This window comes from Canis lupus, chromosome 20, assembly GCF_048164855.1.
Source record: "Canis lupus baileyi chromosome 20, mCanLup2.hap1, whole genome shotgun sequence".
Classification (NCBI taxonomy): domain Eukaryota; kingdom Metazoa; phylum Chordata; class Mammalia; order Carnivora; family Canidae; genus Canis; species Canis lupus.
This window is the reverse complement of record NC_132857.1, coordinates 40,421,424-40,448,004: the sequence shown is the minus strand read 5'-3', so window position 1 is coordinate 40,448,004 and position 26,581 is coordinate 40,421,424. Positions and strand designations below refer to the sequence as shown.

General features: G+C 35.1%; 2 protein-coding genes across 7 annotated transcripts in view; both read right to left on the bottom strand.

Annotated features, from left to right (window-relative positions):
* Window positions 1–375: 375 nt before the first annotated feature.
* On the bottom strand, window positions 376–3,736 carry LOC140611891 (large ribosomal subunit protein eL31). Its single transcript, XM_072788974.1, has one exon. It carries the CDS (start codon window positions 800–802, stop codon window positions 425–427), a length of 378 nt encoding a protein of 125 aa, XP_072645075.1. The 5' UTR covers window positions 803–3,736; the 3' UTR covers window positions 376–424.
* A 2,741-nt stretch (window positions 3,737–6,477) lies between these two features.
* The window catches only part of SLC35F5 (solute carrier family 35 member F5), a 38,777-nt gene continuing 18,673 nt past the window's right edge, over window positions 6,478–26,581 (bottom strand). For 4 of the 6 annotated variants that reach the window (XM_072788970.1, XM_072788969.1, XM_072788968.1 and 1 more), the window contains 7 exons: window positions 26,160–26,224; window positions 23,443–23,547; window positions 20,109–20,268; window positions 15,275–15,365; window positions 10,149–10,303; window positions 9,521–9,614; window positions 6,478–7,319 (listed from right to left, as the gene is read on the bottom strand). In XM_072788970.1, coding sequence (XP_072645071.1) covers window positions 9,539–9,614; window positions 10,149–10,303; window positions 15,275–15,365; window positions 20,109–20,268; window positions 23,443–23,547; window positions 26,160–26,224 — 652 coding nt within the window. In that variant the 3' untranslated portion in view covers window positions 6,478–7,319; window positions 9,521–9,538. Of the gene's footprint in view, window positions 7,320–9,520; window positions 9,615–10,148; window positions 10,304–15,274; window positions 15,366–20,108; window positions 20,269–23,442; window positions 23,548–26,159; window positions 26,225–26,581 lie in introns of those variants that run through there. The other 2 variants (XR_012013206.1, XR_012013205.1) reach the window with 2 other exon arrangements.

Below are 26,581 nucleotides of genomic sequence, written 5' to 3'. Positions count from 1 at the left end.
CTCCTATTCCAACTACTACTTCCCTGGGAGTATTTCCACATAGCTCCTGATTGCTCAATACAGACCTATCATATAAAATTAAATGTTGCAACTTGATCAGAATGATGCACTCTCGCCTTACATAAAAATACAAATCACAATATGCTGACACTCAATAACTTCAGCTTTAATTTACTAGCCTAGAGGGATTAAGAAGATACTATAAAATTTTAGTATAGGAAATATCACAGATGTCAACCAACTTGCACAAGAATTTACCAGAATGACTATGAAGAAATGAAAACTAAATATACATACCTGCCCCCACATAAATATCTGATTAAGACCCACTTTAGAGTATCTAGTTGAACTTTACCCTACCCTATATCTTGATGGTTTTTTTTTTTTTTTTTGCAGTTTTATACCTTTATTTGACAATCAGCGATTAGTTCTCATCCACATTAACAGTCTGTAGATTTTTGAAAGTGGTGACAGGTACGTAGGTGACCAGCGTGTAGAGCTTGTTTGGTGAATCTTCATCCTCGTTACGTTTTCTGGACAACCGCACACGGATACGGTATGGAACATTCCTTATTCCTTTGGCCCAGACAGCTTTGTTGAGCCTGGTGTCAATGCGCACATCTGGAGTTCCCATCTCCTTCATGGCAAATTTCCGGATCTCTTTGAGTGCCCGAGGGGCACGCTTCTTGAAACCCACTCCATGGATACGTTTGTGAATGTTGATGGTGTATTCTCTGGTCACTACCTCGTTGATGGCAGAACGGCCCTTCTTCTTCTCGCCACCCTTCTTTGCGGGAGCCATTCTGCCGGGCCCTAGCTGGAAAGGAAGGGCGCGGGGTATTGTCTTGATGGTTTTTTGAAAGCCATTATCACATACTTCATGTTATACTAATAAAAGCAATTAACATTTTCAATGTCCTGTCTGCATTCTTTCTAGCCTCTTTAGCTTGGGTTTTCAAAAATAGGGGTTTCAAATGCAGTTCCAGTACCCACTGTGTGGAGAAAGCCCTCCCAACCCATGCCCCTTGGGCTCATTTTGCAGACACTCAGCAGTCCATAATCTAGGGAGACCATGCTGGATGGATGCAAATGCTTTATTCAAGTTCTACCTATGTCTCCAAACCCCAACCAATTAGTTACACAAGCTCTTCTCCATATTTATGGTATAGCAGATTAAGATAGTGGAGGAAGAAGGATCCTAGTTGTGATTATTTTCCTTAACAAGATGGAAATAAAAGATGAGAAAACCTAATAGTACTTTAGCTCAGTATTAAGCATCCCAGCTTTTAAGATTATAAATTCACAATAGTGAATACACTAGTGACTACTTTTAAATAAAACACTCAATAATTATGTGCTATAAAAATCATATGCTTACAATTTCAGCTTGGATTTGTTTCGCAGCCTATTTAATGCTGTCTAAAAATCAAGCAGGTAATGAAAACTACATATTTTGAACATGCATTATAGGAGGCAATGTAGTGAGACTCTAATAAGGCCAGTCACTCAGAAAAGTTAGCACATTTATCTGATATACTCAGGCTCTGTAAAATGGTCATGGATGCAGACTGTGCTAGAATTTAACTTCTGTAATGCTGTTTTATAAATCTAACTGAAAGCTTCTTGGAGTCCAGCTGCTTAGCCCTTACAAAAGCAAAACCAAACTATGGTCTACAGAGTATTACTGATATTACTACTCTATCAAGTACCACATATATATAGGTGTTTGGCATTCTCTTTTGAACTAGAGAACTTCTAGAATCACAGGACTTGAGAGCTGGGAAGAATTTAGAAGGCACTAATGTAACTCCTCACTTTCCACTTGAGAAGAGTGTTTGGGTACTAATCAAGGAAGTCAGCATTTATAAAGCACCCAGGTACACACGACTGGGCACTTCTGACTTCACTATCTTATTTCAGATTATGTAATTCCTCCCCGATTTTGATAATGGGTAAAGGGGAGAATCCAAATTCAAAGTTAGTGCTCTTTTCTCAGGATAAGTATTCACAAAGGGTGGCTTTGGGACCAGTCCCAGATGTATTCTTAGGAAACTTATTTGAAATGCAAGTCCAGGCCTCCCTCCAGACCTATGCATTGGGGACGGCAGCAAGCCCTACAGGTGATCTGACACATGCACAGTGAGAGTCACTGCTCTTTAGCAGTGGCTAAGTTTAATTTGAAGAATATAAAGAATAATCTTATACCAAGCGATTACAAACATATTATTATCGTTTATACCAGAATAATTAAGACAAGGATAGCCTTAAAATTTGTTTTAATATTACATGGTTTAGCTGACACTGGATATTTTCCTAAGGAAAAAAAGGTGAAAGCTGTTCCAAATAAGCAAATACTGGTAGTAAGATTCTCAAGAACTGTTTTCACTTTGTATCAAAAATAAGATTCTTGAAACAGAAAATCTGCCTTTCAAGGACCCACTGAAACTAATAAATACTCTCACCTGCCTGACTTTATTATTACTTGCTATAATTAAAACTATATATAGAAAAACCAAGCAGAGAAATACTGACGGCTTAGTATATAAGAATCTAAGTTAATGTTAATAAAAGTAACTGAAAAATGAAACCATTATAAAATTTAAAACTAAAAATTTCATAGAATACCTTGTCAAAGGTACTTACCAAAGTTCCAATTTGGAAATTTTTCTTTTCCAACTTTGAAATATCAGGCAGGAAATGTCTTCATCTGCATACTTCTCCATTGAAAACTCCCAAATTAAAAAAAAAAAAAAAAATCATAGCCATCTTACCAAAAACTCAAAATGTTTTCATTAGGTATTTTTAGCATTTCAGCAAATATGCCTAACCAGAGAATACTAATTACTTTCCATAAGTAATTTTTCCTTAAGAATATGTCAATGAGAGATCCCTGGGTGGCGCAGCGGTTTGGCGCCTGCCTTTGTGGCCCAGGGCGTGATCCTGGAGACCCGGGATCGAATCCCACGTCAGGCTCCCGGTGCATGGAGCCTGCTTCTCCCTCTGCCTGTGTCTCTGCCTCTCTCTCTCACTGTGTGCCTATCATAAATAAATAAAATAAAAAAAAATTAAGAATATGTCAATAAAAAAAAAAGAATATGTCAATGATTTCATTGTTTGACACTCCAATAGTTAATGTATATTGCACATGAGAAATTTTATGGGAAAGCTTTGTTTTAAATGCAATGACATGGGATGCCTGGGTGGTGCAGTCAGTTAAGAAACTGACTTAGTTTCAGCTGGGGTTGTGCTTTCAGCGTCCCGAGATCAAGCCCTGCCTTGGGCTCCATGCTCAACATGGAGCCTGCTTGAGATCCTCCATCCTCCTCTGCCCTTTCCTCCTCTCCCCCCACTTCCCTACTTGCACTCTGTCTCTCAAATGAATAAATAAATCTTTTTAAAAAATTAAATATAATGACATTAAAATAAATCACAATTTTTCTATATAACCAAAAATCAGAATGAAAAGATCATCTACTAAGGGTTAAAGTAAACATTTCAATCTTAATGCCTGATGGCAAAACAGAAAAGCTTCGTGTTAACAGTAAATTTCACAACAGTCATTATTTGCTTCTAATTTATAATGAACTGCTCTTCTGCCCCCAGTTTCTTTAAAGCTCTTAAGATTTAAAGGGACATTTCCTGTGTACATACCATATATGAACAACAAAACAAAACTTTTGTAGAGGCAGATGAGGCTGATACAATTTAAAAAAGGAAATGGGGGAGCAGTCAAAATTTCCAAGTCTATGTAAAAAAATATACCTCAATTTATCTAAATGAAATTTTTGGTACACTACAGACATACTAATAAAACAGAACCCTAATTTCTAATTCTGTAAACTGAAAGTCTTATATTAGCCATGTCACCATTAAAAAAAAAAAAACACGTTAGGTATATAAATTACATCTGCAGATATCATAAATACTATTTATGTATTTCTGTGAATTCTTCCTAAAATATTATTTAGTAATAAAGAATATTTCAAAAGGAATGGAGGGAGAAATGGAGCAGGATTATAACAACTAAACTTGCTTAAAATAAAAATAATGGGGATCCCTGGGTGGCGCGGTGGTTTGGCGCCTGCCTTTGGCCCAGGGCGCGATCCTGGAGACCCAGGATCGAATCCCACATCGGGCTCCCGGTGCAGGGAGCCTGCTTCTCCCTCTGCCTGTGTCTCTGCTTCTCCCTCTCTATCATAAATAAATAAAAATTAAAAAAATTAAAAAAATAAAAAAATAAAAATAACGTTTATTTGCTAGTATGATTCTGGAAAAAAACATTTTCTAATTAATTCCTACTTTATCCTTCTTTAAAGATATTTTGTCTCTTCAACCAGCACACTAAGGATTAGTGCTACATACCTTACTATACTGACTTATGAAAACCCTTGGCTTCCAGAGAAGTCATACCTTGCAACGTCAAATTGGCTCTGCATGATTGATTGTAATGGGGTTATTAGCATTCTTCCTGAAACAAGGCTGTATACCTTTGGGAACATTCACATTTAACCTTGTGAGCTCACTTCTATAGAAACAATAAACTTTACTCACCAGCTACCAGGGGAGAATCAGTTTAATGTAAGGAATTAATTAAGCTAGGCTGAGAGAAACCAATATATCAATTCCTTAAAAACTCAAAATTTACTTAAACGAGTAAGTATAGATGCACTGCATACACCTATAGTTTTTCTGAGTTCCAAAAAGCATTCATCTAAGCACTTGTAGGGCTGCTTCATTTTTAGTTTTGTTTTAGTAGAGTCTGATTCATCAAACATAAAGTCTGACAAATCAACCATCTTCCTTCAATTACGGTCATAATTTGAAGTATTATTCAATAGTGGGATTTAAATTACATTTGGGAAGAAAAGTAGAAGAGAGAAAGCAGCTATCAGAAATCACTATTTGGTCTTAAGATTCAGAAATATAGGACTGTGGGCCAACACTGTTCTAACAGAGGAAGGACATGAGTAGTTAGGGGAATGTAACCCTCCCAACATTTCCAAAGGCTGGCATTGTGGTTGCTGTGATCCGAGAGCCTTGATACCTACATTTCTGGGAAATCACAGAATGGGAGTAATCCACAACTTTATTTCTTGAGAAGATGAACCCTTAACTACAAAGGTGCAGAAAAGAAGTCAATTGCTTACACTTACTTCATGGCTGCAACATTCAAACAAACAAAAATCATTCAAATAAAACCTGAAATTAACAGGGAGGTGAGCAAAGCAGCAATAATTCATAATTCCAGTTAATTCAATGATCCTTTCCTCCACAGTGGTTGTTCTTAGATAGAAACCAGCAGCCTAGTGGAAGAAGTCCTCTGCACGATCTATGCGGTAACTATGGTTGAGTCCTGAGTGACAACACATGATCTGTATGAACACAGAGAATATGAACAACCAAAAAACCCTGAGTTCAACCTCGTCTCCTACCATTTTTACACAATAATTTAAAGGTTGAATTCTACTTTCACTGTTACAGCTACTTTACCATGGAACTTGCAGAAGGTTTTGATGAGCTGTCAACAGCAAAAACAGAAAGGTATCCAGATAATAAACCACAACTGAAATTTGTCTCTGAGCAATTGAAATGTTACTTAAGTTCTTTTTAAGAAAAAATTCCTTAGAAGTCCACATTCTTTGCATGCCTTTCCCAGGAGTCAAGGTAACAAAATCATTATTACTTTTAGCTTAACAAGAATTACTGGTGGCACCAAATAGAAGAATGGCTGTTTGTTTTTTAAACTTATTATCATAAAAAAACAGACTTTTAAATTAATATAGAAGTTCTCAGGACAAGCAAAAAGATGGCTAAACTCCATTTTAGACTCATGGTCACACCAAAGCAACTTTAAGAATGTGAGTAAGACAAACTGAAGCTAAATACTGCAAAGAGAATTTAAAAAGTCAAATCTGTCAGAAAATTTTGAAGAGAAATGAACTGTGCTCACGTAACTTGAAAAGGAAATGGGTAATTCATCAAAACTCTATATGCATCCTGAGATATATTCATCCATTGATGCCTGCAGTAAATAGAGGAATTGTGTAATAAGTACATATAAAAGTTTAAGAGTTGTTATTAAGAGTATTTTATATTGGGCAGCCTGGGTTACTCAGTGGTTTATAGCTCCTGCCCTCAGTCCAGGGCATGATCCTGGAGCCCCGGGATCGAGGCTCACGTTGGGTTCCCTGCATGGAGCCTGCTTCTTCCTCTGCCTGTGTCTCTGCCTCTCTCTCTGTCTCTCTCATGAATAAATAAATAAAATCTTAAAAAAAAAAAGTATTTTATATTTAATTTAAGCTAGGTAGAGAAAAAATTTAAATGAAAATCTTAAAGTAGAATTTTTTTGCTTTCTTTGGTATTTTAGCCATTAAACATTTATTTAGGAAAACTAGAGGCATCCAGTTCTAGAGTAATTTGGCACATTTATGTATGAAAAAAAAATGGAAACCAATTAATAGATGTGTCATACACAAATACATATATATATAAACATTTTATTTTAATAATACTCTTTATCACTTCAATTTAAATCATTCCATTATGAAAATGTCTTAATTGAAGAGAGAATAGTTCTTCAAACTCTAAATTAAGCAGAGCTTTATCAATTAAATTTACAGCAATACAGTCTTTAGAAATACATAATTCTTCATTTTACATAATACTTCCCCTTTAAAAATTTGTCATAGTGTGTCACAGATTTAAAATACAAGGCACCTAATGCTATGAAAGGATAATACAATTTATGTAGTGTAAGTGAAACAGATGCTTTTCAAATATTCTTTTTAAAGTCCCACTAAATTTACATGGACACACCTACATAAAATTAAACACTTGTTCTGTATTATTAATTTGCAATACTCTACAAAACTCAAAAATATAATCTGTACCTATTATAGGTAGCTTATTTTATCATTTAATCTGTTAAGAAACACTGATCTATACATTTAAATGATTTCTTGAAAACATTTTCATAATATAGTCCAGCATTTAACAAATAATATGTGAAAATAGTCTGCAGAACATTAGAATTTTATTCCTTGATTAGTTCAAATTATTTCATCAGCTGAATTCCTTGAGATGTGTAAGGCAGGTTGGTCATTACAGGGACTGTGGATTGGAACTTCCTATAACTGTAGTGATATGTACACGGCTACGTAGCAAAGTACTTCATTATGAAATGAAGAAAACAGATATGAAGAAAATATATTTTAGAGTTCCAAAGAACTGAAACCATTATTTTTCAGACTAGGCACTGAAATATTTTCTACAAAAACGCCAGAGATTGTCTCTTCGCTGCATAATGTTCCATTATCAAGCTAAAAATAAAAACAAACACAAAATCAGCATTAGTTTACAACTATCATAGCTTTAATTATCTATAGTTTGTATTGCAAAAGCAAATAATCTCGACATTGAAATATGTATCAAATACAGTTTATATTCTTAACAACTGGATACTGGAACTAGAAGTACTAAGAACCCATGGAAGTGAGTTTCATACTAATGTCAAAGGCTGAAAGACAACACTGCTTAAAGACTGCACAGTAACAGTTTCATTCATGGCATACCCCACCATTACCCCATGGAGACAAAGACTCTTGCCACACCCTTTACATGCTATTGCAGTCCATCTTCACTTTTCCCCTTTATCCAGCTCTCACTTCCAAAAGCATAGAGTCCTTGCCTAAGTGGGGATGGTATGGTATGAGTGTGAATATGAGAATAAGGCATGGCATGCTGGGGACAGCATGCATAAATTACAGTACTAAAAAGCTTTAAAGAATAACTATATGTATTTTTAATTTGAAGATGGCAAGTAAACATATTTAGTTCTACTCTGTCCCCAAAACACAGTAAATGGACAATAAAGGGATTTTTCTAAAGGAATAAATCACACAAAAAGAAAAACGACACATAAGAATACAACAGCCAACCAGATATCTCTCAAAGGACGGGTGAAGAAACAACTAAAAACAGGAAAATTAGAATGGGTTATAGAAAAAGCAGTTAGACGTTCAGATGCTTTACTTTTCCCAGCTGGTCAAGTGTCTCTTCTCCATCCCAGAAGATGTGAAGTGTATTCTCTAAGAAGGATAAATAGAGGGTCTCTGGACTGGGGAAATGCCAGGCACCATCCAACAGGATTTAGATAAAAGTAACATTTATATAGTCATAACACCGTTAGCACTACTTATAGATCTATCCAGAATTATGCAATAACTACACTGGAATTAGGAGGAGGTGGGAAGGCAGGCAAGTGAGGTGGGGACAGAGAAGAGGGAAACTTGAAAGTAATCTATCCTTATCAATGAGAGTGGAAAAACTGACCGATGATGCCTCAAACTCAGAAATCAAGATACAGAAGTAGAAGCAGGGTACTTATAGAGACTATGTGTGGCATGGGGGTGGGGAACACAGATCAGTAACAACTGACTACGAATTTAAAATGATTCCTTAGAGTAGGACAAGAACGAAAGTAGGACAGGCAGTGACAGCTGCTTTGTACAACAAGAAATCTTGTAGAATTCTCTCTCAACTATGTGCATGTAAAATCATCACAACAATGAAAGCTAGAATAAAAAATTACCAAAGAAACACATGAAACGAAGACAATTAGCCCTAGGTTAGAGGTGAGTTTGCCATGAAGACAATGACATTTAAGCCTCAAAGACTAATTTGAGTGTGAGGAGTTGAGAGGAGTTGTTCAATGTTCTAGGTGAGGAAGGGAAGCCCAGTTGCAATCAGGAAATATTTCAATATAAACCACCTAAAGTTATCTCAGAAGAAAGGGACCTGAATCTCTCAAATTTCAGTAATTTACTGTAACCTCTGATTCTAATACATAACCACTTTAATACATGCCAAATATATATGTCAGATGTATTTTAAACATTCATTTAGTGAAAGATAAAATATCATATACTCATTTGTCATGTCAGAAATATAAAGTATTTCTTAAAATTTTTCAAGAATGGGGAATATTCCTGAAACATTAAGTTGAAAAGCATAGTCACAGGCTCCCCTCAGGCAGCCTGCTTCTCCCTCTGCCTATGTCTCTGCCTCTCTCTCTGTGTCTCTCATGAATAAATAAATAAAAATCTTAAAATATACATTTATTTTTTACTTCTATGCTAGAGGAAAAAAATTTTCTAAAGTATATCATTACGTAAAATGATTCTCAGCATGACGAGTTAAACTTGGGATCACTTCAATTGCACAATATAAATTTACCAAGTATTTAATACTTACAATAATCTTAAGAGAGAGAGACTACTGTAACCCCATTTCGCAGATAGGAAAACTGACGCACACACAGGTTAAGAACGCTGCATAAAGTCACACAGCTAGTACATGGAGAAGCTAGAGTTGGAACTCAGGCAGTTTGACTCCAGAGCTTGTTCCATACCTCTAGACTATATTGCCTCTGAAAAAGCTAATTATGGAAAATCAATTCTGTATTTGAGCATTACAGGAATAAAGAGCCTTATTCAATAATAATACTAGCTGACATACAAACCTGGACTACAGACAACAGCTAACTAGCTCCATCCTCCTGAGAAACACCGTGCATAGGAATGAGACTCTCACACTGTTCACTGTCTTCTGGAACCCTTAAAAAAAATTTTTTTTAAGACAATAGTTAAAGACAGCTTTAGAACTGAAAGGAATCCTTAAAAATTATCTATTTCATTGGCTGAATCTGTGAGGTCAGAACTAAGATTAAGACTTCCCAAAAACTTGCCCCAAGTTCTTTTTCAGTAGGATGTAAACATAAAAATCTTTCCCTCTTAAGAAAGAAACTGAAAGAATCTGAGGCAGTGTTATCATTATTTTATTATAAATTTTATTCATACCAGTGAAAGTTTTCTACATTTAAATTCATTATCACAAAATAGTAAGCACTTTGGTTTAACCTGTGCATCAAAACATTTTTTTAAAGTAGTTGTGAAGAAACTGTCTTACCACCCAAAGGGTCTGAACAACTTAGTTTAATTTTACAGTACATAGATACATAATTTTATAGTACATATATAAATTATAGTATTTCAATAATTCCTCACATATGAAAATTAGGCCAGCATATGATTTCCAGTTTATTTTGCAAGGAATATACTTTTTAAAACTTATATTAGAACCAAGCCTACCTCTGAATTCGATGTTTCCTGCATATAAAGGCAAATATTCTTCTGATTCCTACCATCACAGGATCCCAATTATTATAATGGCATAAGAGAGTTGCAATAAAAAATGAAAAAAATACAGGGATAGCGCCTGCAAAAAATAACCAAGAAAACTGCACCTAAAAATAAAAGATAGAAAAACAAAAACAGCCCACAATTATTGAGACAATTTTCTCCTTTAATGTAAGTTTTCCATTTATGAAAACATAGGTTAAGTTAAAAACACCAAGAAGATAATATTAAGCACTGGCAGTATATTAAGTGCATTATTATCAAATATGAGGATTCAGAACTACAACATATGACTCCACTTTCTTAAATTCCCAACAAAAATATGACTTGGAAAAGGGCCCAGGTGCCTGAGGGGCTCGGTCGATTAAGCCTCTGCCTTCTGCTCAGGTTATGGCCTCAGGGTCCTAGGATCAAGGTCCTGCATTGGGCTCTCTGCTCAGCAGCAAGTCGGCTTCTTCTTCTCCCTCTGCCCCTTGAGCATGCTCTCTCTCTCTCTCTCTCTCTCTCTCATAAATAAATAAATAATCAATCAATCAATCAATCTGTTAAAAAAAAGAAAAGGGCCTAAAGGAAAGCCAGGAGGCATGCTCTTCATTTATTAGGCATAGTACATCCAGGAGCAGAATTATAAAACATTTTGTCTTCCACATCATTTTGTCCATTTTTTCTTTAGTGATTACTGCTGATTCAAGTAAATCCTCCTTTCAAGTTTTTAAAAACTCACATTTTAAAAGTTATTTTAGAATATGCTGTGATATGTTGTGCTATGTTACAGTTCCTTCTTGAAGACTGCATCAAAAACAGATAAACTCTAAGTGCAACTTTTACAAACCTTTTATTAATAATTTGCAACAAATTATAATTCTGTAGTAGTTTAAAACTAGTTTGTTTCTGTAGTAACAAATGAAAAATTTCAAAAGCAAATCATGGCTAAATAAAATAAAGATGACAAATAGAAATACTTTTACTAAGAAATGTGAACCAGAGAAGACAAGTAGCAAGCAGAGAGCCTCAGTGGTAAAGAGCCCCTCAGACATCATCAATCCATCATTTATCAGGGTTGTCAAGAAAATTAAAAATCATGAGATGCCATAAAGTAAAAAAAAAAAAAAAAATTCTTTCTTTTCATGAGTTTACCTTTACCATTAAGATTCAACAAAGGATCAAAAAAATAATTGTCAAAGAAGGCTGCACTGATTGACTTACTGCAACCCACTGGTGTGATGTGCTTTCGAATAGTGATGAAAGTAACTCCTATCTTTAAAATAGGAAAGAAAAACTATGCTTGCCCTTTTAAGTGTTTAAAAAAAAAGTGAGGTTTATAATCACAGGCAAGACTCCCTCTGGTGGGAAACATATACTACTCCATTTCATATCACCATTAGTCAGAGTAAAGGGGTTTTATGAAAATATTTTTTATGAGGGACTTACAATGCATAACACAAGAATAATCACTGACAACTTTTAACATGCAGGTCCTGCTTGTATGATATACACACAGAGCAGTCAGTAAAAGAAACTAAAAAGCCTTCACACTGTTATCAGATTACTGGTATACCATACTCTTGGAATATTTGCCAGAATATTTATAATCTAGGAAAGCCATGATGCATTTAAATGACCCAAGACCAGAAAAAAGTATGAAAACTTATGACTAATGATTTAAAAATGTAGAAATAGGGACACCTGGGTGGCTTAGTGGTTGATCGTCTGCCTTCGGCTCAGGTTGTGATCCCGGTGTCCCGGGATGGAGTTCCACATCAGGCTCTCTCTGCCTATGTCTCCGCCTCTCTCTCTATGTCTCTCATGATAAATTAATAAAATCTTTTTTAAAAAATGTTGATACGATTGACAAGGATAGTTTCATGAATATTAACTAAAACCCTATTTTATAGCTGAGTAAAAGCAAACTTTGTAAAGGTAGGTAAAACCCTAGCTGACTTTTATTTTTTTATTTTTTTTCCTAGCTGACTTTTAAAAGCAAAGTTCACCTTTAACAATGCAGTTATTTATGTGTTGCTATATAATAAAAAACTTCTAATTTGATTTCCAACAAGGTATGAAGACAATTTTTAAAATGAATTAAATATTGTCTATATTACAAAGAATACCTAAAACCTGAATATATCTGAATATAAATCTGAATATAATCAGAGGTTCTTATTATATATCAATTATAAATAGGTTAATTTATTTTAAGCACAATAAAAGATGCTGATACATGCTAAAATTTCAGAAGTTATATTAGAATTAAAAAAAAAACCATGAAAGTAGATTTCTCCTCTGTTTTAAGCTTTTACTATTTATTTGAGAGAGAGAGCATGTGCACAAGTACGCACAAAAAGGGCTGGGGGATGAGGAGCAGAGGGAGAGGGAGAAGCAGACTCCCTGCTGAGAAGCGATTCATGTTGGGGGCTGGATCCCAGGACAATGGAATCATGACTTGAGCCGAAGGTAGCTGCTTAACCTACTGAGCCAACCAGGCGTCCCTCTCCTGTTTCTATTACACATCTGGAACACATCCTGCCACTCTTCCCAGAAGGTATCTTCCTACCCTTGATTCCTACCCACCAAAGGCCCAAACTACTTAACTGGTTGTCTAATTCTAGATGTGAAGACATTCAAGAAAAGACTAGTTATGTTTTTTAATTTTTTTTTAAGATTTTATTTATTTATTCATGAGAAACACAGAGATGTGTGAGAGAGAGGCAGAGACACAGGCAGAGGGAGAAGCAGGCTCCATGCAGGGAGCCCTATGTGGGACTCGATCCTGGGACTCCAGGATCACACCCTAGACCGAAGGCAGGGGCTAAACCGCTGAGCCACCCAGGGATCCCTAGTTATGTTTTTTAATCAATGAATCATTTATTTTCATTTTCCCTTTTCTTGTGTTTCACCCTATCTTAAAATATTTGATTAAAGAAGTTACAGGGATCCCTGGGTGGCGCAGCGGTTTGGCGCCTGCCTTTGGCCCAGGGCGCGATCCTGGAGACCCGGGATCGAGTCCCACGTCGGGCTCCCAGTGCATGGAGCCTGCTTCTCCTTCTGCCTGTGTCTCTGCCTCTCTCTCTCTCTCTGTATGACTATCATAAATAAATAAATAAAAATAAATAAATAAATAAAGAAGTTACATAATTATTTAATAAAATTAGATGACCTGTGGCAGTTTTTAAAAAAAAATCCTAAAATAAATCCTTAAATCTTTATTTTTCAAATCTGTAAAAGCTGATGTTTTCAAAATATCAGTACAGAAAAGTTCATTTACAAAGCAATCTACCAAAATTCTCTAATAACAGCACTTCCCAGTTTCACAAGATCAAGTTTGGTTGATATTCAAGATCTGAGATGTAGAAGGACCTAGATATTACTTAAATCTTTAAAGAATCTAATGATGTATAACTTTAGTGTTATGTACATTTATAATATTCATACTCTTTAATAATGTATGGTACATAAGATAATTCTCAATTAAGGAGTTCTCTGTTTTTAACCATGACAAATAAATAAGAATTTACTGAGCCATGAAACAAAGTAAATATCAGCATAGAATGGTTTTTTAAATAAAGAGATTACATATCACTGAGAGTACTTTGCCTTTATCCTAAGAACTGCACAAAGATCTAAAGAAAAACAGCTTTAAAAATCGGATTATAACTTCTCTACATTATAAGCCTTTGGGCTTTCAAGCATTTCCTCTTCATATTTTATTCAACCAAACCACACCCCACCCCCAAATCTGTTACTTAATACTTGGGAGTTGAGGGGAGCCTGGCTGTCTCAGTCAATTAAGACTCTTGGTTTTGGCTTAGGTCATAATCTCAGGGCTGTCACTGAGCCCCGTAGTCCCATGTCAAGATCAAGACCTGTGTCAGGCTCCAACTGGGTGTGGAGCCTGTTTAAGATTCTCTCTCCCTCTGCCCTACCCTGTTCTTGTTCTTTCCCTCTCAAAACAAAAAACAAGAACGCCAAAAAAACTAAAAAAAAAAAAAAAAAAAAAGTTTGTAAACTTTGAGCTGAGTGATAAATGACTACCCAACATCTTTTAGTAGTGTACATATGGCTTGCCTCTTTAGTAGTGTACATATGGCTTGCCTCTTTCAGTTACACACAGAAGCACTAAAGAAACTCCATCCTTCAGATGTGGAGAAGGGTTCTCTGTTCTGCTATATTACCACTGCCACTATTTATCATAAAAATCCCGCATCCAGACAAGGACATCATAGAAGAGGGACAGAAAACCTTCCCTACAAAGTTCAGACAGAAATGGGCTTTTGCTGAGAAACCTTATTCCTGTGCTGCTCCTATCTATAACAGTATTGTGGTATTAAGGACTCTTTGGAATTATCTTACAAAATTAAAACACCACTACTTACATAATAAAATATATCCTATCCCCTATTCTATACCACTGACTTACCAATGAACATGTGGAATAATCAGCTCCAATACTGGAGAACTACATACATATAAAGATACTGTCCTTAACTTAGAAATTAAGGGGAAAAAAAGCTAAAAATGTAAGACTATCCATTTCTTTGGTACTTTTTATATCTCTAAATAGTAAAGCAAATTAGAGAGGCAGAGCAGGCATCAAATTATTCATGGTTGCAATGCTTGTAATTTAATTACATGCCCTAACTTTCATTATCTCCATTTAAAAAATTCATCTAGGGCAGCCCCGGTAGCTCAGTGGTTTGGTGCTGCCTTCAGCCTAGGGCATGATCCTGGAGTCCCGGGATTGAGTCCCACGTCAGGCTCCATGCAGGGAGCTCCATGCTTCTCCCTCTGCCTGTGTCTTTGCATCTCTCTCTGTGTCTCTCACGAATAAATAAATGAAATCTTTTAAATCAATCAATCTTAAAATATGAGAACCTGACTCAGTGGGTTAAACATCTGACTTTTGATTTTGGCTTAGGTTATGATCTCAGGGCCTAGAGATTGAGTCCCGTGTGGGGCTGCACACTCAGCGGCAAGTCTACTTGAGATTCTTTCTCCCTCTCTGTTGGCCCCTCTCCCCTAAATCATGCTCTCTGAAAAAAAAAAAAATTCATCTAAAATGTCTTAAGAGTTTGCCTTACCTTTTGCATACACATGTCAGCTATTATGGATAGAGGTATTGTAAGGCTTAGTGCAAGTGTGCCTATCAACGATGAGGTAAGAAAGCAGCCCCTAAAAAGGAAAAAAAGAAAATATACATTTTCGTATTAAAAAAGTAAAACAACCAAAGAAAATATAGGCATGAGAGATTAGGCACAAGGACAAAAGCTTAAGACAGACTGAGACACAATAAAGCAATTAAGGAGAATTCCTAAAGTTTACCCTCAAGTATTAAAAATCCAAACATATAAAAATAAAACTTTCTAAGTGCTCTATGCTATTTTCAAGATTTGCTTACAGATATTATTCAACTTCAGATATATAGCTTCTATTTCATTAACGTTTTTTATAAAACTCAAAAGAGTTCTTATAGTTTTGTGATGATCCTTAGCTAACAAAGGAAATAGCTTTATTAAACTGTAGGATGATATTTCACAACAAAGGCTTTTAAGAAAGTGATAAGCCAACCTGTGAGTCTGCCACTAAAGCAAAAATATCTCACCCTCATGAAAACTAAAATAGTTTTAAGATTTGTGTTGCTCTTTTGGTTTGGCTTAGCACTGAAAATAACTGAGTATTTTTTAAGGATACTTCCTTGTTGCTTTCCTTTTTTTCTAGCAATTGTCCTAACCACAACCTAAGTTCTTCATTTTATTTTCACCTTGAACTACCAATGTTTGTATCAAATTTTGAAATATCACTCCAGGCATGCTTTTATTTAGTTGAAGGAAAAAAATGAAGGGAAGCATTATACCAAGTAGATGAACCATTTATACAGAATTAATTTGGGTGCATAAAAAGAAAACAGGGGCGGCTGGCTGGTTGTCAGTAGTGGAGCATGACACCCTTGTTCTCAGGGTCATGATATTGAGTCCACATTGCAGATTGAAAAAAAAAAAAAAGATAAAACCATATTGTATATAATTAGGATTACAGACTCATGGAAATTCTAGGCTAGTAAATTCTATGTTAGAATTAATAATGCTGTCCTGCAATTAAAGAGCCTATCTCTTGATAAAGTGTCACTCAACATATTCAACAGAGGCTGTACCATTAGTTCTTATTAATGCAATAAGGGGAACTCAAGCATTAGTGGTTCCTACTACATAAGGTCTGCTCTGTGAAAAGACGGTTCAGGAGGTCAAATTTTTTTTAATGCGGCATATATTCTTAGAGATTTATATAATATAAAGTACAATAATAAAGAGTCTGAGATGAAGTATTAAAAAGAAAACTATTTGACTTACACCAGCTTTTCCCAATTTAGCTGATGGTTGAATCCTTTTGTCATCTATTATCATTTCAGGGACACACTTTAGGAAATGCTGAGACAGAGAACTAGATGCTATCATTCAACATCTATACAAATGGTACAGTATATGGGCTTAACAGTGCACCTCATTTTTTAGTAATAAACAATGAGTGTCAAGTACACATCTTTAAAAAAAGTTCACAATCACACTTTAAAATCTGTAGTTTATTACTACTCAGCACTTGATTACGTATGCTGAAGTTTACTGTTCCATTTATAGCTAAACACACAATAACTCAGCTCCTCCACCCCAAAAAAGGGAATCATCCATCATACATGCTGATTATGACTTCTGATATAAAATGATGCATTTTCTTACGATTTAAAAAGATATGAAATATACAGAGATATGCTTCTTATGCTTGTTTTGTTGTCAAGAACTCCCAGAATTTAAGGGATATGTTTGTTTCATTACTGACTGATTTACTGCTACTGAGCTATTACCATTAGTACTCTTAAACACTTGAATACTGAAGTATATCTGAAAAATAAACCTTCTTGAGGTCCTGAAAAAACCATCTTAGGTAAGGATAAACATAGTTTTATCATAATATAGTACCCTGAGTGTCCAATTTAACTATTCAACAATACATACTCATATACACAGTTGGGAATATAAATTGTGCTCCCTCTGTGGAAAATGATACTGCAATTCTCTACCAAAATCTGAAGTCCATATGACTGACTCAGTCTTTTCTACTTACAGGCATTCATCTTATAGAATGCTTACATATACATGCAAAGAGATACAGGAGGATATTCAATGCTATTTTATTTACAAAGCAAAAGACTGGAAACTTAAAGTGTCTCTCAATAAGGAACAGGCAAAACATATTATATTCTATCTAGTATGTTAGTTACATAATAGATTGAGAAACATAATGTATTGGAATGCTACACAGGCTTTACAAAATGAATTGAACCTAAGTGCTGATATATAGAGATTTACAAGACAATCAGTAAAAAAAAAAAAAAAAAAAAAGGCAATGTAAAAAAAACAATATCCATAGCATGTTCCATTTGCGTGTTAAAAATAAGAAAAAAGAGGGGGGTTATTAGGAGATTAATACTTCTGCCTGTACAGAAAATTTTGTAGAAGGTTTAGAAGCTAATAGTAGTTATCTCTGGGAAAAATGAAGGGAGATTTAGAGTGAAAGAGGGATAAGATTTCCTTTTCACTGTACACCCTTCCATATTGTAGACTTTTGTATGTATTATTATTTTTTTTTCTAAAAAAAAATGTATGTATTATTATTTTTTTCATTCTAAAAAAGTTAAATAAAAAGTTGCAAAATATATTATTATTTATTTAAATGTAAAGTATTCCAAGGAAGCAAACTAAAAAAGCTCACATAGATTACATGTCACAACTCCTACTTGATCATTCCCTAAAGCCTACATTATATTCTGCAAAACATAAGAAAACTCTCTACTGTATATGTTTATTAAAACTAAAGCTCTCGGGGATCCCTGGGTGGCTCACTGGTTTAGCGCCTGCCTTCGGCCCAGGGCATGATCCTGGAGTCTGGGGATTGAGTTCTGCATCAGGCTCCCTGCATGGAGCCTGCTTCTCCCTCTGTCTGTGTCTCTGCCTCTCTCTCTGTGTCTCTGCGTCTCTCATGAATAAATAAAGAAAATCTAAATAAATAAATAAATAAATAAATAAATAAATAAATAAACCTAAAGCTCTCAATAAAGTGACACAGTCCATGTTTACTCTGAGTCTTAATGTAATAATGTAATAAGCATTATACCAAATCTTTCCCAAAGAAAAATTTAATTATTGCTTTCAAATATATTAATTTGCTTTGAAATTGTCTAACTTAAAGTCAGAAGACTAGAAAACATGAGCCTTCATTAAAATACAAGGAGTAGGGATCCCTGGGTGGCGTAGCGGTTTAGCGCCTGCCTTTGGCCCAGGGCATGATCCTGGAGACCAGGATCGAATCCCACGTCGGGCTCCTGGTGCATGGAGTCTGCTTCTCCCTCTGCCTGTGTCTCTGCCTCTCTCTCTCTCACTGTGTGCCTAAGTAAATAAAAATTAAAAAAAAAAATCTTTAAAATACAAGGAGTATGTAATTATTTAAATTGTAGTCAAAAATGGTTGAATATGAACAATTCCTCATGATTCAACTGAGTTCAATCAAAAAACAATCAGTAAGTAGTTCTATCTGTCCAGAACCAAGAGTAGAGAAATGAGAGAAAAAAAGAAATACCAGACTAGTAAGGAAGCAATAGGATGAGAGTATATGATATAATTAATATAGAAAATAAAGTATGTAACTCTTTGCTTAAAAAAACTGAATACCTAAAATCCATGTAATGAAAGATGGAAGAATGAATGAGTAAATGTAGAGATTCTAATATCAGAATGTTAGATCAGGCAAAGGAATTTAAGTAAAAATTACTACAAAATAAAGTAAATCTTTACCACATGAAAGGGAGTAAGTGTGGAAGAATATCAAGAAAACAGAAATTTCCTTAATTAAGGAGGGGAAAAAGTACAGGCAGAGCATTAAGGAAATGTTCATGGAAAGGCTACTTTTGTCACAGTGTTTTGCAAAGGAAAACTAGTTAGCAGTTCTAATTGGCATATCATAAAATCCATTTAGGAGTTTAAGTACAATTTGTAGGTTGTTTTTCAGTTCCTATTAGATGGAAATAGGACTAAGTATTAAGATCTGTATTTGAGGGGATCCCTGGGTGGCTCAGCGGTTTAGCACCTGCCTTCAGCCCAGGGCGTGATCCTGGAGACCCGGGATCGAGTCCCACATCAGGCTCCCTGCATGGAGCCTGCTTCTCCCTTTGACTGTGTCTCTGCCTCTCTCTCTCTGTGTATCATAAATAAATAAAATCTTAAAAAAAAAAATCTGTATTTGAAAGATTTCTTAAATTCCATACAGGATACTGTCGTCTAACTATTTTCGGATCATTATCTATCTGTTGATCTATGGATCAACATATTTGATATAACCTTTCAAGCATGGTAACATCTCAAATTAATCAGGGTTTAGGGTAACATATCTAGCTCACTTATATGAAAAGTCTTAAGAATAAACAAAACAAAAACACTCTATGAACAATCAAATATTCCAGTCTCTTAAATTAGCAAAATTCCCTAGATTCTCACTAAGAACTCACGTTGTTCATATTTAGAATATAAACCTCCAATAGAGGACACCTTTCATTTATATAACATTCTTTTAAAACCCTTGTACAAATTTAGATAATTTATACGCATCCATTCATTAAAATTATTTATTCAATAAATATTTATTGAGCTCCTTCTATATGTAAGGTATTATTCTATACAATCAGTGCACAGAAGTTACAACACAAAGTTCCTGCTCTAGTGGAGTTACTTTATTAAAAGTGTGAAGTGTGTGGGGTGGAAAGGTGCACAGGAGGAGCCATCTGAAGACAGAAGAAATAAAAATGCTTAACCTATCCAAAAGTCCAAAAACTGATATCTAATAAATCATAGCATAATAAATAGTACATACCACAACCACAGGAACTCTGAGAGAACTGTTCCAATAAGGCCATTAATGATAATGCACATTAATACTACTTTATTGGGAAACTCAAAGTCCTCAAATCCAGTATAATGAAGTAAAAAGAAACCTGGCCATAAGAGCAGCAGATTAAACAGACCTACAAAACCTAGATATGCATAAAAGAGACAACAGTTAGTAATTGAAATTTATTTAAATTCTTCAATCTTATAACTCTACAATTAGAAAACACAGATTTTACACAAAGGGCTCCAAAAGATTTCCTTAACTGAAACTTCTGTTTCTTTTGGTCAGACCTATGGACAGCTCAACATCAGAAAAAAACTATACTGACAACTTGCAATCACTGAGTCTTCAAGGTTCCACTATTTATACTGCATGGAGCAACTACTAAGGAATAAATTACTTAATTCAAAAAGAAAGGTTGTTAGGTTTAGCTACTAATAATTCAGTATCTTCAAACTTAAAAGAAATATGTCTGTGTATGGATATGTAATCTAAATTAATTATGAGGAAGTAGTCTGCTCTCTGATTCAACTTATATTTATGTTTAAAGCATCTGTGATATTGCTGGAAATAATGGACGAAGTTTCCAAACCAGATACATTCTTGGTTCTTGCCTTCCAGGCACTCATAAACTAGTTGGTGAGGTAACATACACACACAAATGACTCAGCATATTAACTAAGTGCAGACTGACTACCTGTAAAGTACGCTGTAACATTTAGTAGTTCAAAACGTGTGCTCTGCAATCTGATTGCCCTGGGTTCCAATCCCAGTTTCACCATTCACTAGAAGTATAAACCTTATGCAAGATGCAAAAGCCACTCCTAAGCCATAAATATAAAATCATATTTAATTAGGTTATTAGGAAAATTAGATGAAACATTTTAAATATAGCACAGTACCTGATAAAAAGTTAGTAAAGGTAAGCTGCTATCATTATAGAAATGTAAGTTTACATATTACTACGTGTGAATACAAACACCATAAAGGAAAATATTTACAATTTTATAGTCATTTTTAGTGCACTTCCTATACAGTTGAACATCACAAATCCATTAGCTAACTATAGAGCTTGCTTAAAAGAAAGTTACATTACAGTAAAAATATATTTTATATTTGTTGCTAAATAATAAGCTAGTATTTGGGATGCCTACTTAAATCTTAACAGGACTGGAACACCCACTCTCTATCTGCTGCTAAAGACTCACAGCCATCCACCATTTCTGAAGAAGAGCTGTCTTGGAGAGTAAACAAGCTTGCCCTTTCTATGAAGTTCACAACCTGATCAGCCCACATCCTCTGCAGCCCTCAACTAACCCATGAAGGATGCACATGGCTGAAATCCTAATGGCTCAGGGCCAGAAGGTCTCTGAGAAATACCTAGAAATAAACCACTTCTTCTCCCCCGCCTCTACCTCCTGCCCCCTGCCATGCCACAAACTGGGCCAAACCTCACTATACGTGAGACCACATGGTTCTTTCCCCTTCCCTATCCTCTTTTCTTACTCTCTTGTCAGTTTTTCCTAGAGAGCACCCCCTCAATAAAGCACCCATAAGAAATCCTGGTCTCATATCCTGCTTCTTCTAGGATACCCAATTTAAGACATCTAGTGATAAAAATAAAAACAAATAAAATGACATACAGAAAAGACTCATGACCTGAAAAGTCTACACAATATTAAAAAATTATTGTAATTATAACACCAAAATTTGGCATTACCAAAAATCCAATCTAGTTTGGGGTCCCTGAACTATCAAGCCTATGGAATCCCACATAAATTAACAACCTTTGGACCTAAAGACAAAGGTCTCAATTGCTTCTATCTATTCTCTAGATCCCCCAGAATCTGGCCTATATATCCTCCTGTTATGTTCTAAAATGAACCTCCACCACAATCACACAGATCGACACTGTTCCCTGTTACCCTCTGCTCACACCCCTATGCCTAAAGAACCCTCCACAACCCAATCTTAACTTCTTTTCTAGTCCTGCCTATTGCAAAGCCCAGGTCAAAATAATAATGTGCTACATATCACATCACATATGAGGAAAACCAATCAAGTTACATGTCTATGTATACTGTAATAAGAGCAAATTGAACAAATTTTCCTGAAAATTGCCAATCTTAAACACATACACACACACACACACACACACACTCAAAAAATATTGGCATTTCATTTCATTCCAAGTGGAATTTTCTATGCTAAAATAAAACATCACTAAAATTAACTTCATATTTAAAGTATACTTATTGAATTCCATACTTAAACTCAAGTGATCAGTTGGTCTGAGGCTTTCCAAATGCTTTATTTCTGTCAATCTTTAGGTGAAGATATTCAACTTTTTTTTAGCAGAAAAATCTTTTTACAAATTCAATTACAATGCAAAAGGCCAAAAAACAGAGCTGTGCCAGCTGAAGTAGCAAAGGACTCCAAGAACCAGAACCATGCATGCAACTTCACCTACTCCTCCCCTTCCCAGGATCCTCTGCATATCAGTTTGAAAGCTATACTCATCTAGTCCAATTTCCTCATTTTGCAGATGAGTATGAAATAAATGAAATTATAACCGCCATATTCCTGGTCTCCTGATTCCCTATAAGCTGTAATTTGAACTTTCATCACCAGGCTTTTTTATCTATTGATACTCAAGTATCTTTTGGAAGGCATCTACAGATATCCGACAGAGTACAAGGTTTTTACTGAGCTACTGAGCTGATATTAGCAAACAGAACTTATAAATCATATTAGGCATTTTGTTTATCAAAATTAAGAATTGATGCCAGAAACTATAACTGGGTAATTTGAAAATATTCTAAGAGTCTATATCTTAAAGTGCAAAAGGAAAGCCTTTAAGTGGCCCATGAGTTTTAATGAACAGTAGATACACTAGAAATAGTATTATAAGCTATCATTTGGGGGCAGTTTCTCTAATCCTATGCTTCTAACAATTCAAAAATAGCAAAATATGTAATACAACAGGTATACTCTCACATTCTTATAACAGCATAATTCTGTGATATCAATGAAGAAAATATCTGAATTCACAAGCTGAAAACATAAATGTGAAAAAGGCTTTAGAAAGAATTTCTTTCTTTACCTCACACCGAGGAAACCAGCATCCCATCACAGGCGCACAATTTTGCAGGGCAAGATATGAGAAAAACACTGATTTTGGACTTCATAATCGTTAAAATATGATGTGTTTTAAAGAATCATATGGAGAAGAGAAAGGCTTCTTTATTCCTTCCAAAAACAAAACCCTAAGTTAATCATTCAAAGAAAGTAGCCTCACAGGTAAACATATTCTTACCAAAGAACATTGGAATATCCAACTTATCTTCCCTGTCTACTTTTCTCTTAATCATAACAATATAGACAGCATAGAGCATGGCTCCAACGAGAGACCAAATGGAACCTGTAAAAATCAACATAATGAATTAAAGTATTTGTTCATTAACTCATTTAACAGACACTTACTTAAAATCTAACAATGTGTCAGATGCTATTTCAAGAAGTTCAGAAATATGGAAAGATAAAGTATAGCCTACTTCTCCTCCAGTACGAAGTTTATTTTTTATTTTTTTTTACGAAGAAGTTTATTTTTTATTTATTTTTTTTATGAAGAAGTTTAAAGAGTTAATAAACACATGCAAAAACAGCCAATGATCTAGCCAAACATGCATGTTATAATATTAAAACTCCTATAAGTAGCACATTGTTTTTTAATTTTGAAGTCTACTTCCTATTTTTCTCTACATAAACAATTTGACACCTGACACTGGTTTCTTTCCATCTCTAAGCCAGGTCTCCCCTGCCACGTATCATCTTTAATATATATTCTTCTACCATCTTCAAGGCCCAGTTAAAGCATCCCCCTCTGCCACAAAGCATCCTCCACCTCCTCCACTAAATTTTCATCCTCGTCTTCTATTTTAGACTGATTTAATACTTACGTGGTTAAACACAGCAGTATTATTTTTTTTTTAAGATTTTATTTATTCATGAGATACACACACACAGAGGCAGACACACAGGCAGAGGGAAAAGCAGGCTCCATGCAGGGAGCCCAATGCAGGACTTGATCTCCAGACCCTGGGATCACAACCTGAGCCAAAGGCAGACGCTCAACCACTGAACCACCCAGGTGTCCCTAAACACAGTATTATTTATTCTCTAGTGGTTTCATTTTATAAAGCTCGTATAATAATTAAAATCAAGAACTCCCTTGAAAACTGCAAACACATTACTTATACTTTTTAATGTTCTAAAATATCTAATATAATACAGGCTTTATAGTACAGGCATAATAAATACTGATTCTCTTAATGTGTTAACTCACTCTCAAAAACATTTAAGTAAGCCTTTAAAAACAGTTAAATTAATGTGCTGTCTGCCAAGTGACCACACTTAATACTTTAATTATCCAAAAGTCCAGTGTTTTATGAAATCTTATCTTTTAATTTTAAAACATTTTTTAAAAAGCAAAAAGAAAGCCTATCAAAAAAAATCTCACACATACACAACAAATACATGTATTGTTTTACATATACAAAGCTGTTCTTAGAAAGAGGAGAAGATGATATAGTGATATAGTTCAAGGCATGGCTGGCTCACTGGGCAGTGACCAGGGATAGTTTAGAAAGCACCTTTTCCATTCAACAAACTTTAAATATTTAAACAAAATATCCATAAGGAAGTCATTAAACTGGGTTCTGATTATTTTTGTTTTGGTTTAATCTAAACAACAGATCAAAACTGTGTATGCACCATAGCAGTAAATGTTGCAGGCAAGAAGCATGAGTGAATCACAAAATTTGTGGGTGCAAGTTTAACAGAAACAGGGTATCTGCATAGTCTCAAAGTATCTCCCTACAAGATGCTTACTACTTACAAACAAAAAAATTAGTAACTTTACACTGGAGCAACCTGGCAGACACCATCTTAAAATTAACTAGTCACTTGTAACGGAACAACATCATGTGCCTTCTGATACAATGTGCTAATACAATGTGCTAATGTGCTTCTGATACACTTCCATGGCATTCTTACCAAAAGTACACAACATACTTATGGTTCCTTATGGTTAAGGAAGTACCAGACAAACCAAAAGTGAGGAACATTCCACAAAACAACTGGAACGGTATCCCTTAAAAGTGTTAAGGATATAAAAACCCAAAAAGAAAAACAAAAACAAAAGAAGACTGAGGGGGGATCCCTGGGTGGCTTGGCGGTTTGGCGCCTGCCTTTGGTGCAGGGCACGATCCTGGAGTCCCAGGATCGAGTCCCATGTCGGGCTCCTTGCATGGAGCCTGCTTCTCCCTCTGCCTGTATCTCTGCCTCTCTCTATGTCTATCATGAATAAATAAATAAAAATCTTAAAAAAAAAAAAAAAAAAAAAGAAGACGACTGAGGGACAGTTCCAGATTAAAGGAAACTAAAGAGACATGAAAACTAACTGCAACAAGTGATACTGGGGTAGAAAAAGAACATTAGAGGAAAAAAAGGTGAGATTTGAAAAGGATATACAGACTAAATAACTTAATTATCATCAACGTTGGGGCGACAGGGTGGTTCAGTTGGTTAAACGATCACTTGATTTTGGCTCAGGTCATGATGTCAGAGTTGTAAGACTGAGCCCACATCAGGGTTGGCACTGGGCATGAAGCCTGCTTCAGATTCTCTCCTTCCCTCTCCCTCTTGTCCCTCCTCAGGCTCCCTCCCTCTCCTCTAAAAAAAAAAAAAATATATATATATATATATATATTATAATCAATGTTAATTCCTGGTTTTTATAACTGTACTGCAGTTATGTACCTAGCAGAGAATCTGAGTGAAGGCTACATGGGAATTCTGTGAACTATTTTTGAAATTTTTTACATTATTTCCAAAGGAAAAGTTTCAAAAAGGCCCCATTTAGTGCCTACCGTGTGTGTGTGCACACACATGCACACAAGGACACAAATAATGACATGTACAAAATCTTCTTGTATACTCTTAAGAGAAAGAATGTGGAGTCACAGTACTTACCTATTGTATCTCTTCCAGCAGATTTTTCAGACCCTGACAAGTTTACCAGCACAACACCTCCAATGCTATGAGAATAACAGTAATACTGATGAGCAAATAATAAATTCCTTAAAGGAGCTAATAATAAAGATAAAAATTATTTATAAGCGATGTAGACTACTCTCAAAGTAGGGTAAAACTATATCTGTCAAAGAATTTAGTGATTTAATTAATAATATCTAACAATATTAACAGGACAGTGTAAGTGCTATACTTGTATTCATTTAATTCAAAATGTACAAATTACCTCATAAAAAGGTACTGTTTAGTATAAAACTACTATTTTATAAAATTACCATTTTATACTAATGTACAAACATACAAAGTAACTTGACCAAAATCACTTAGCTGGGACTGGAACTCAGCCAGTCTGCTTCTAGGTA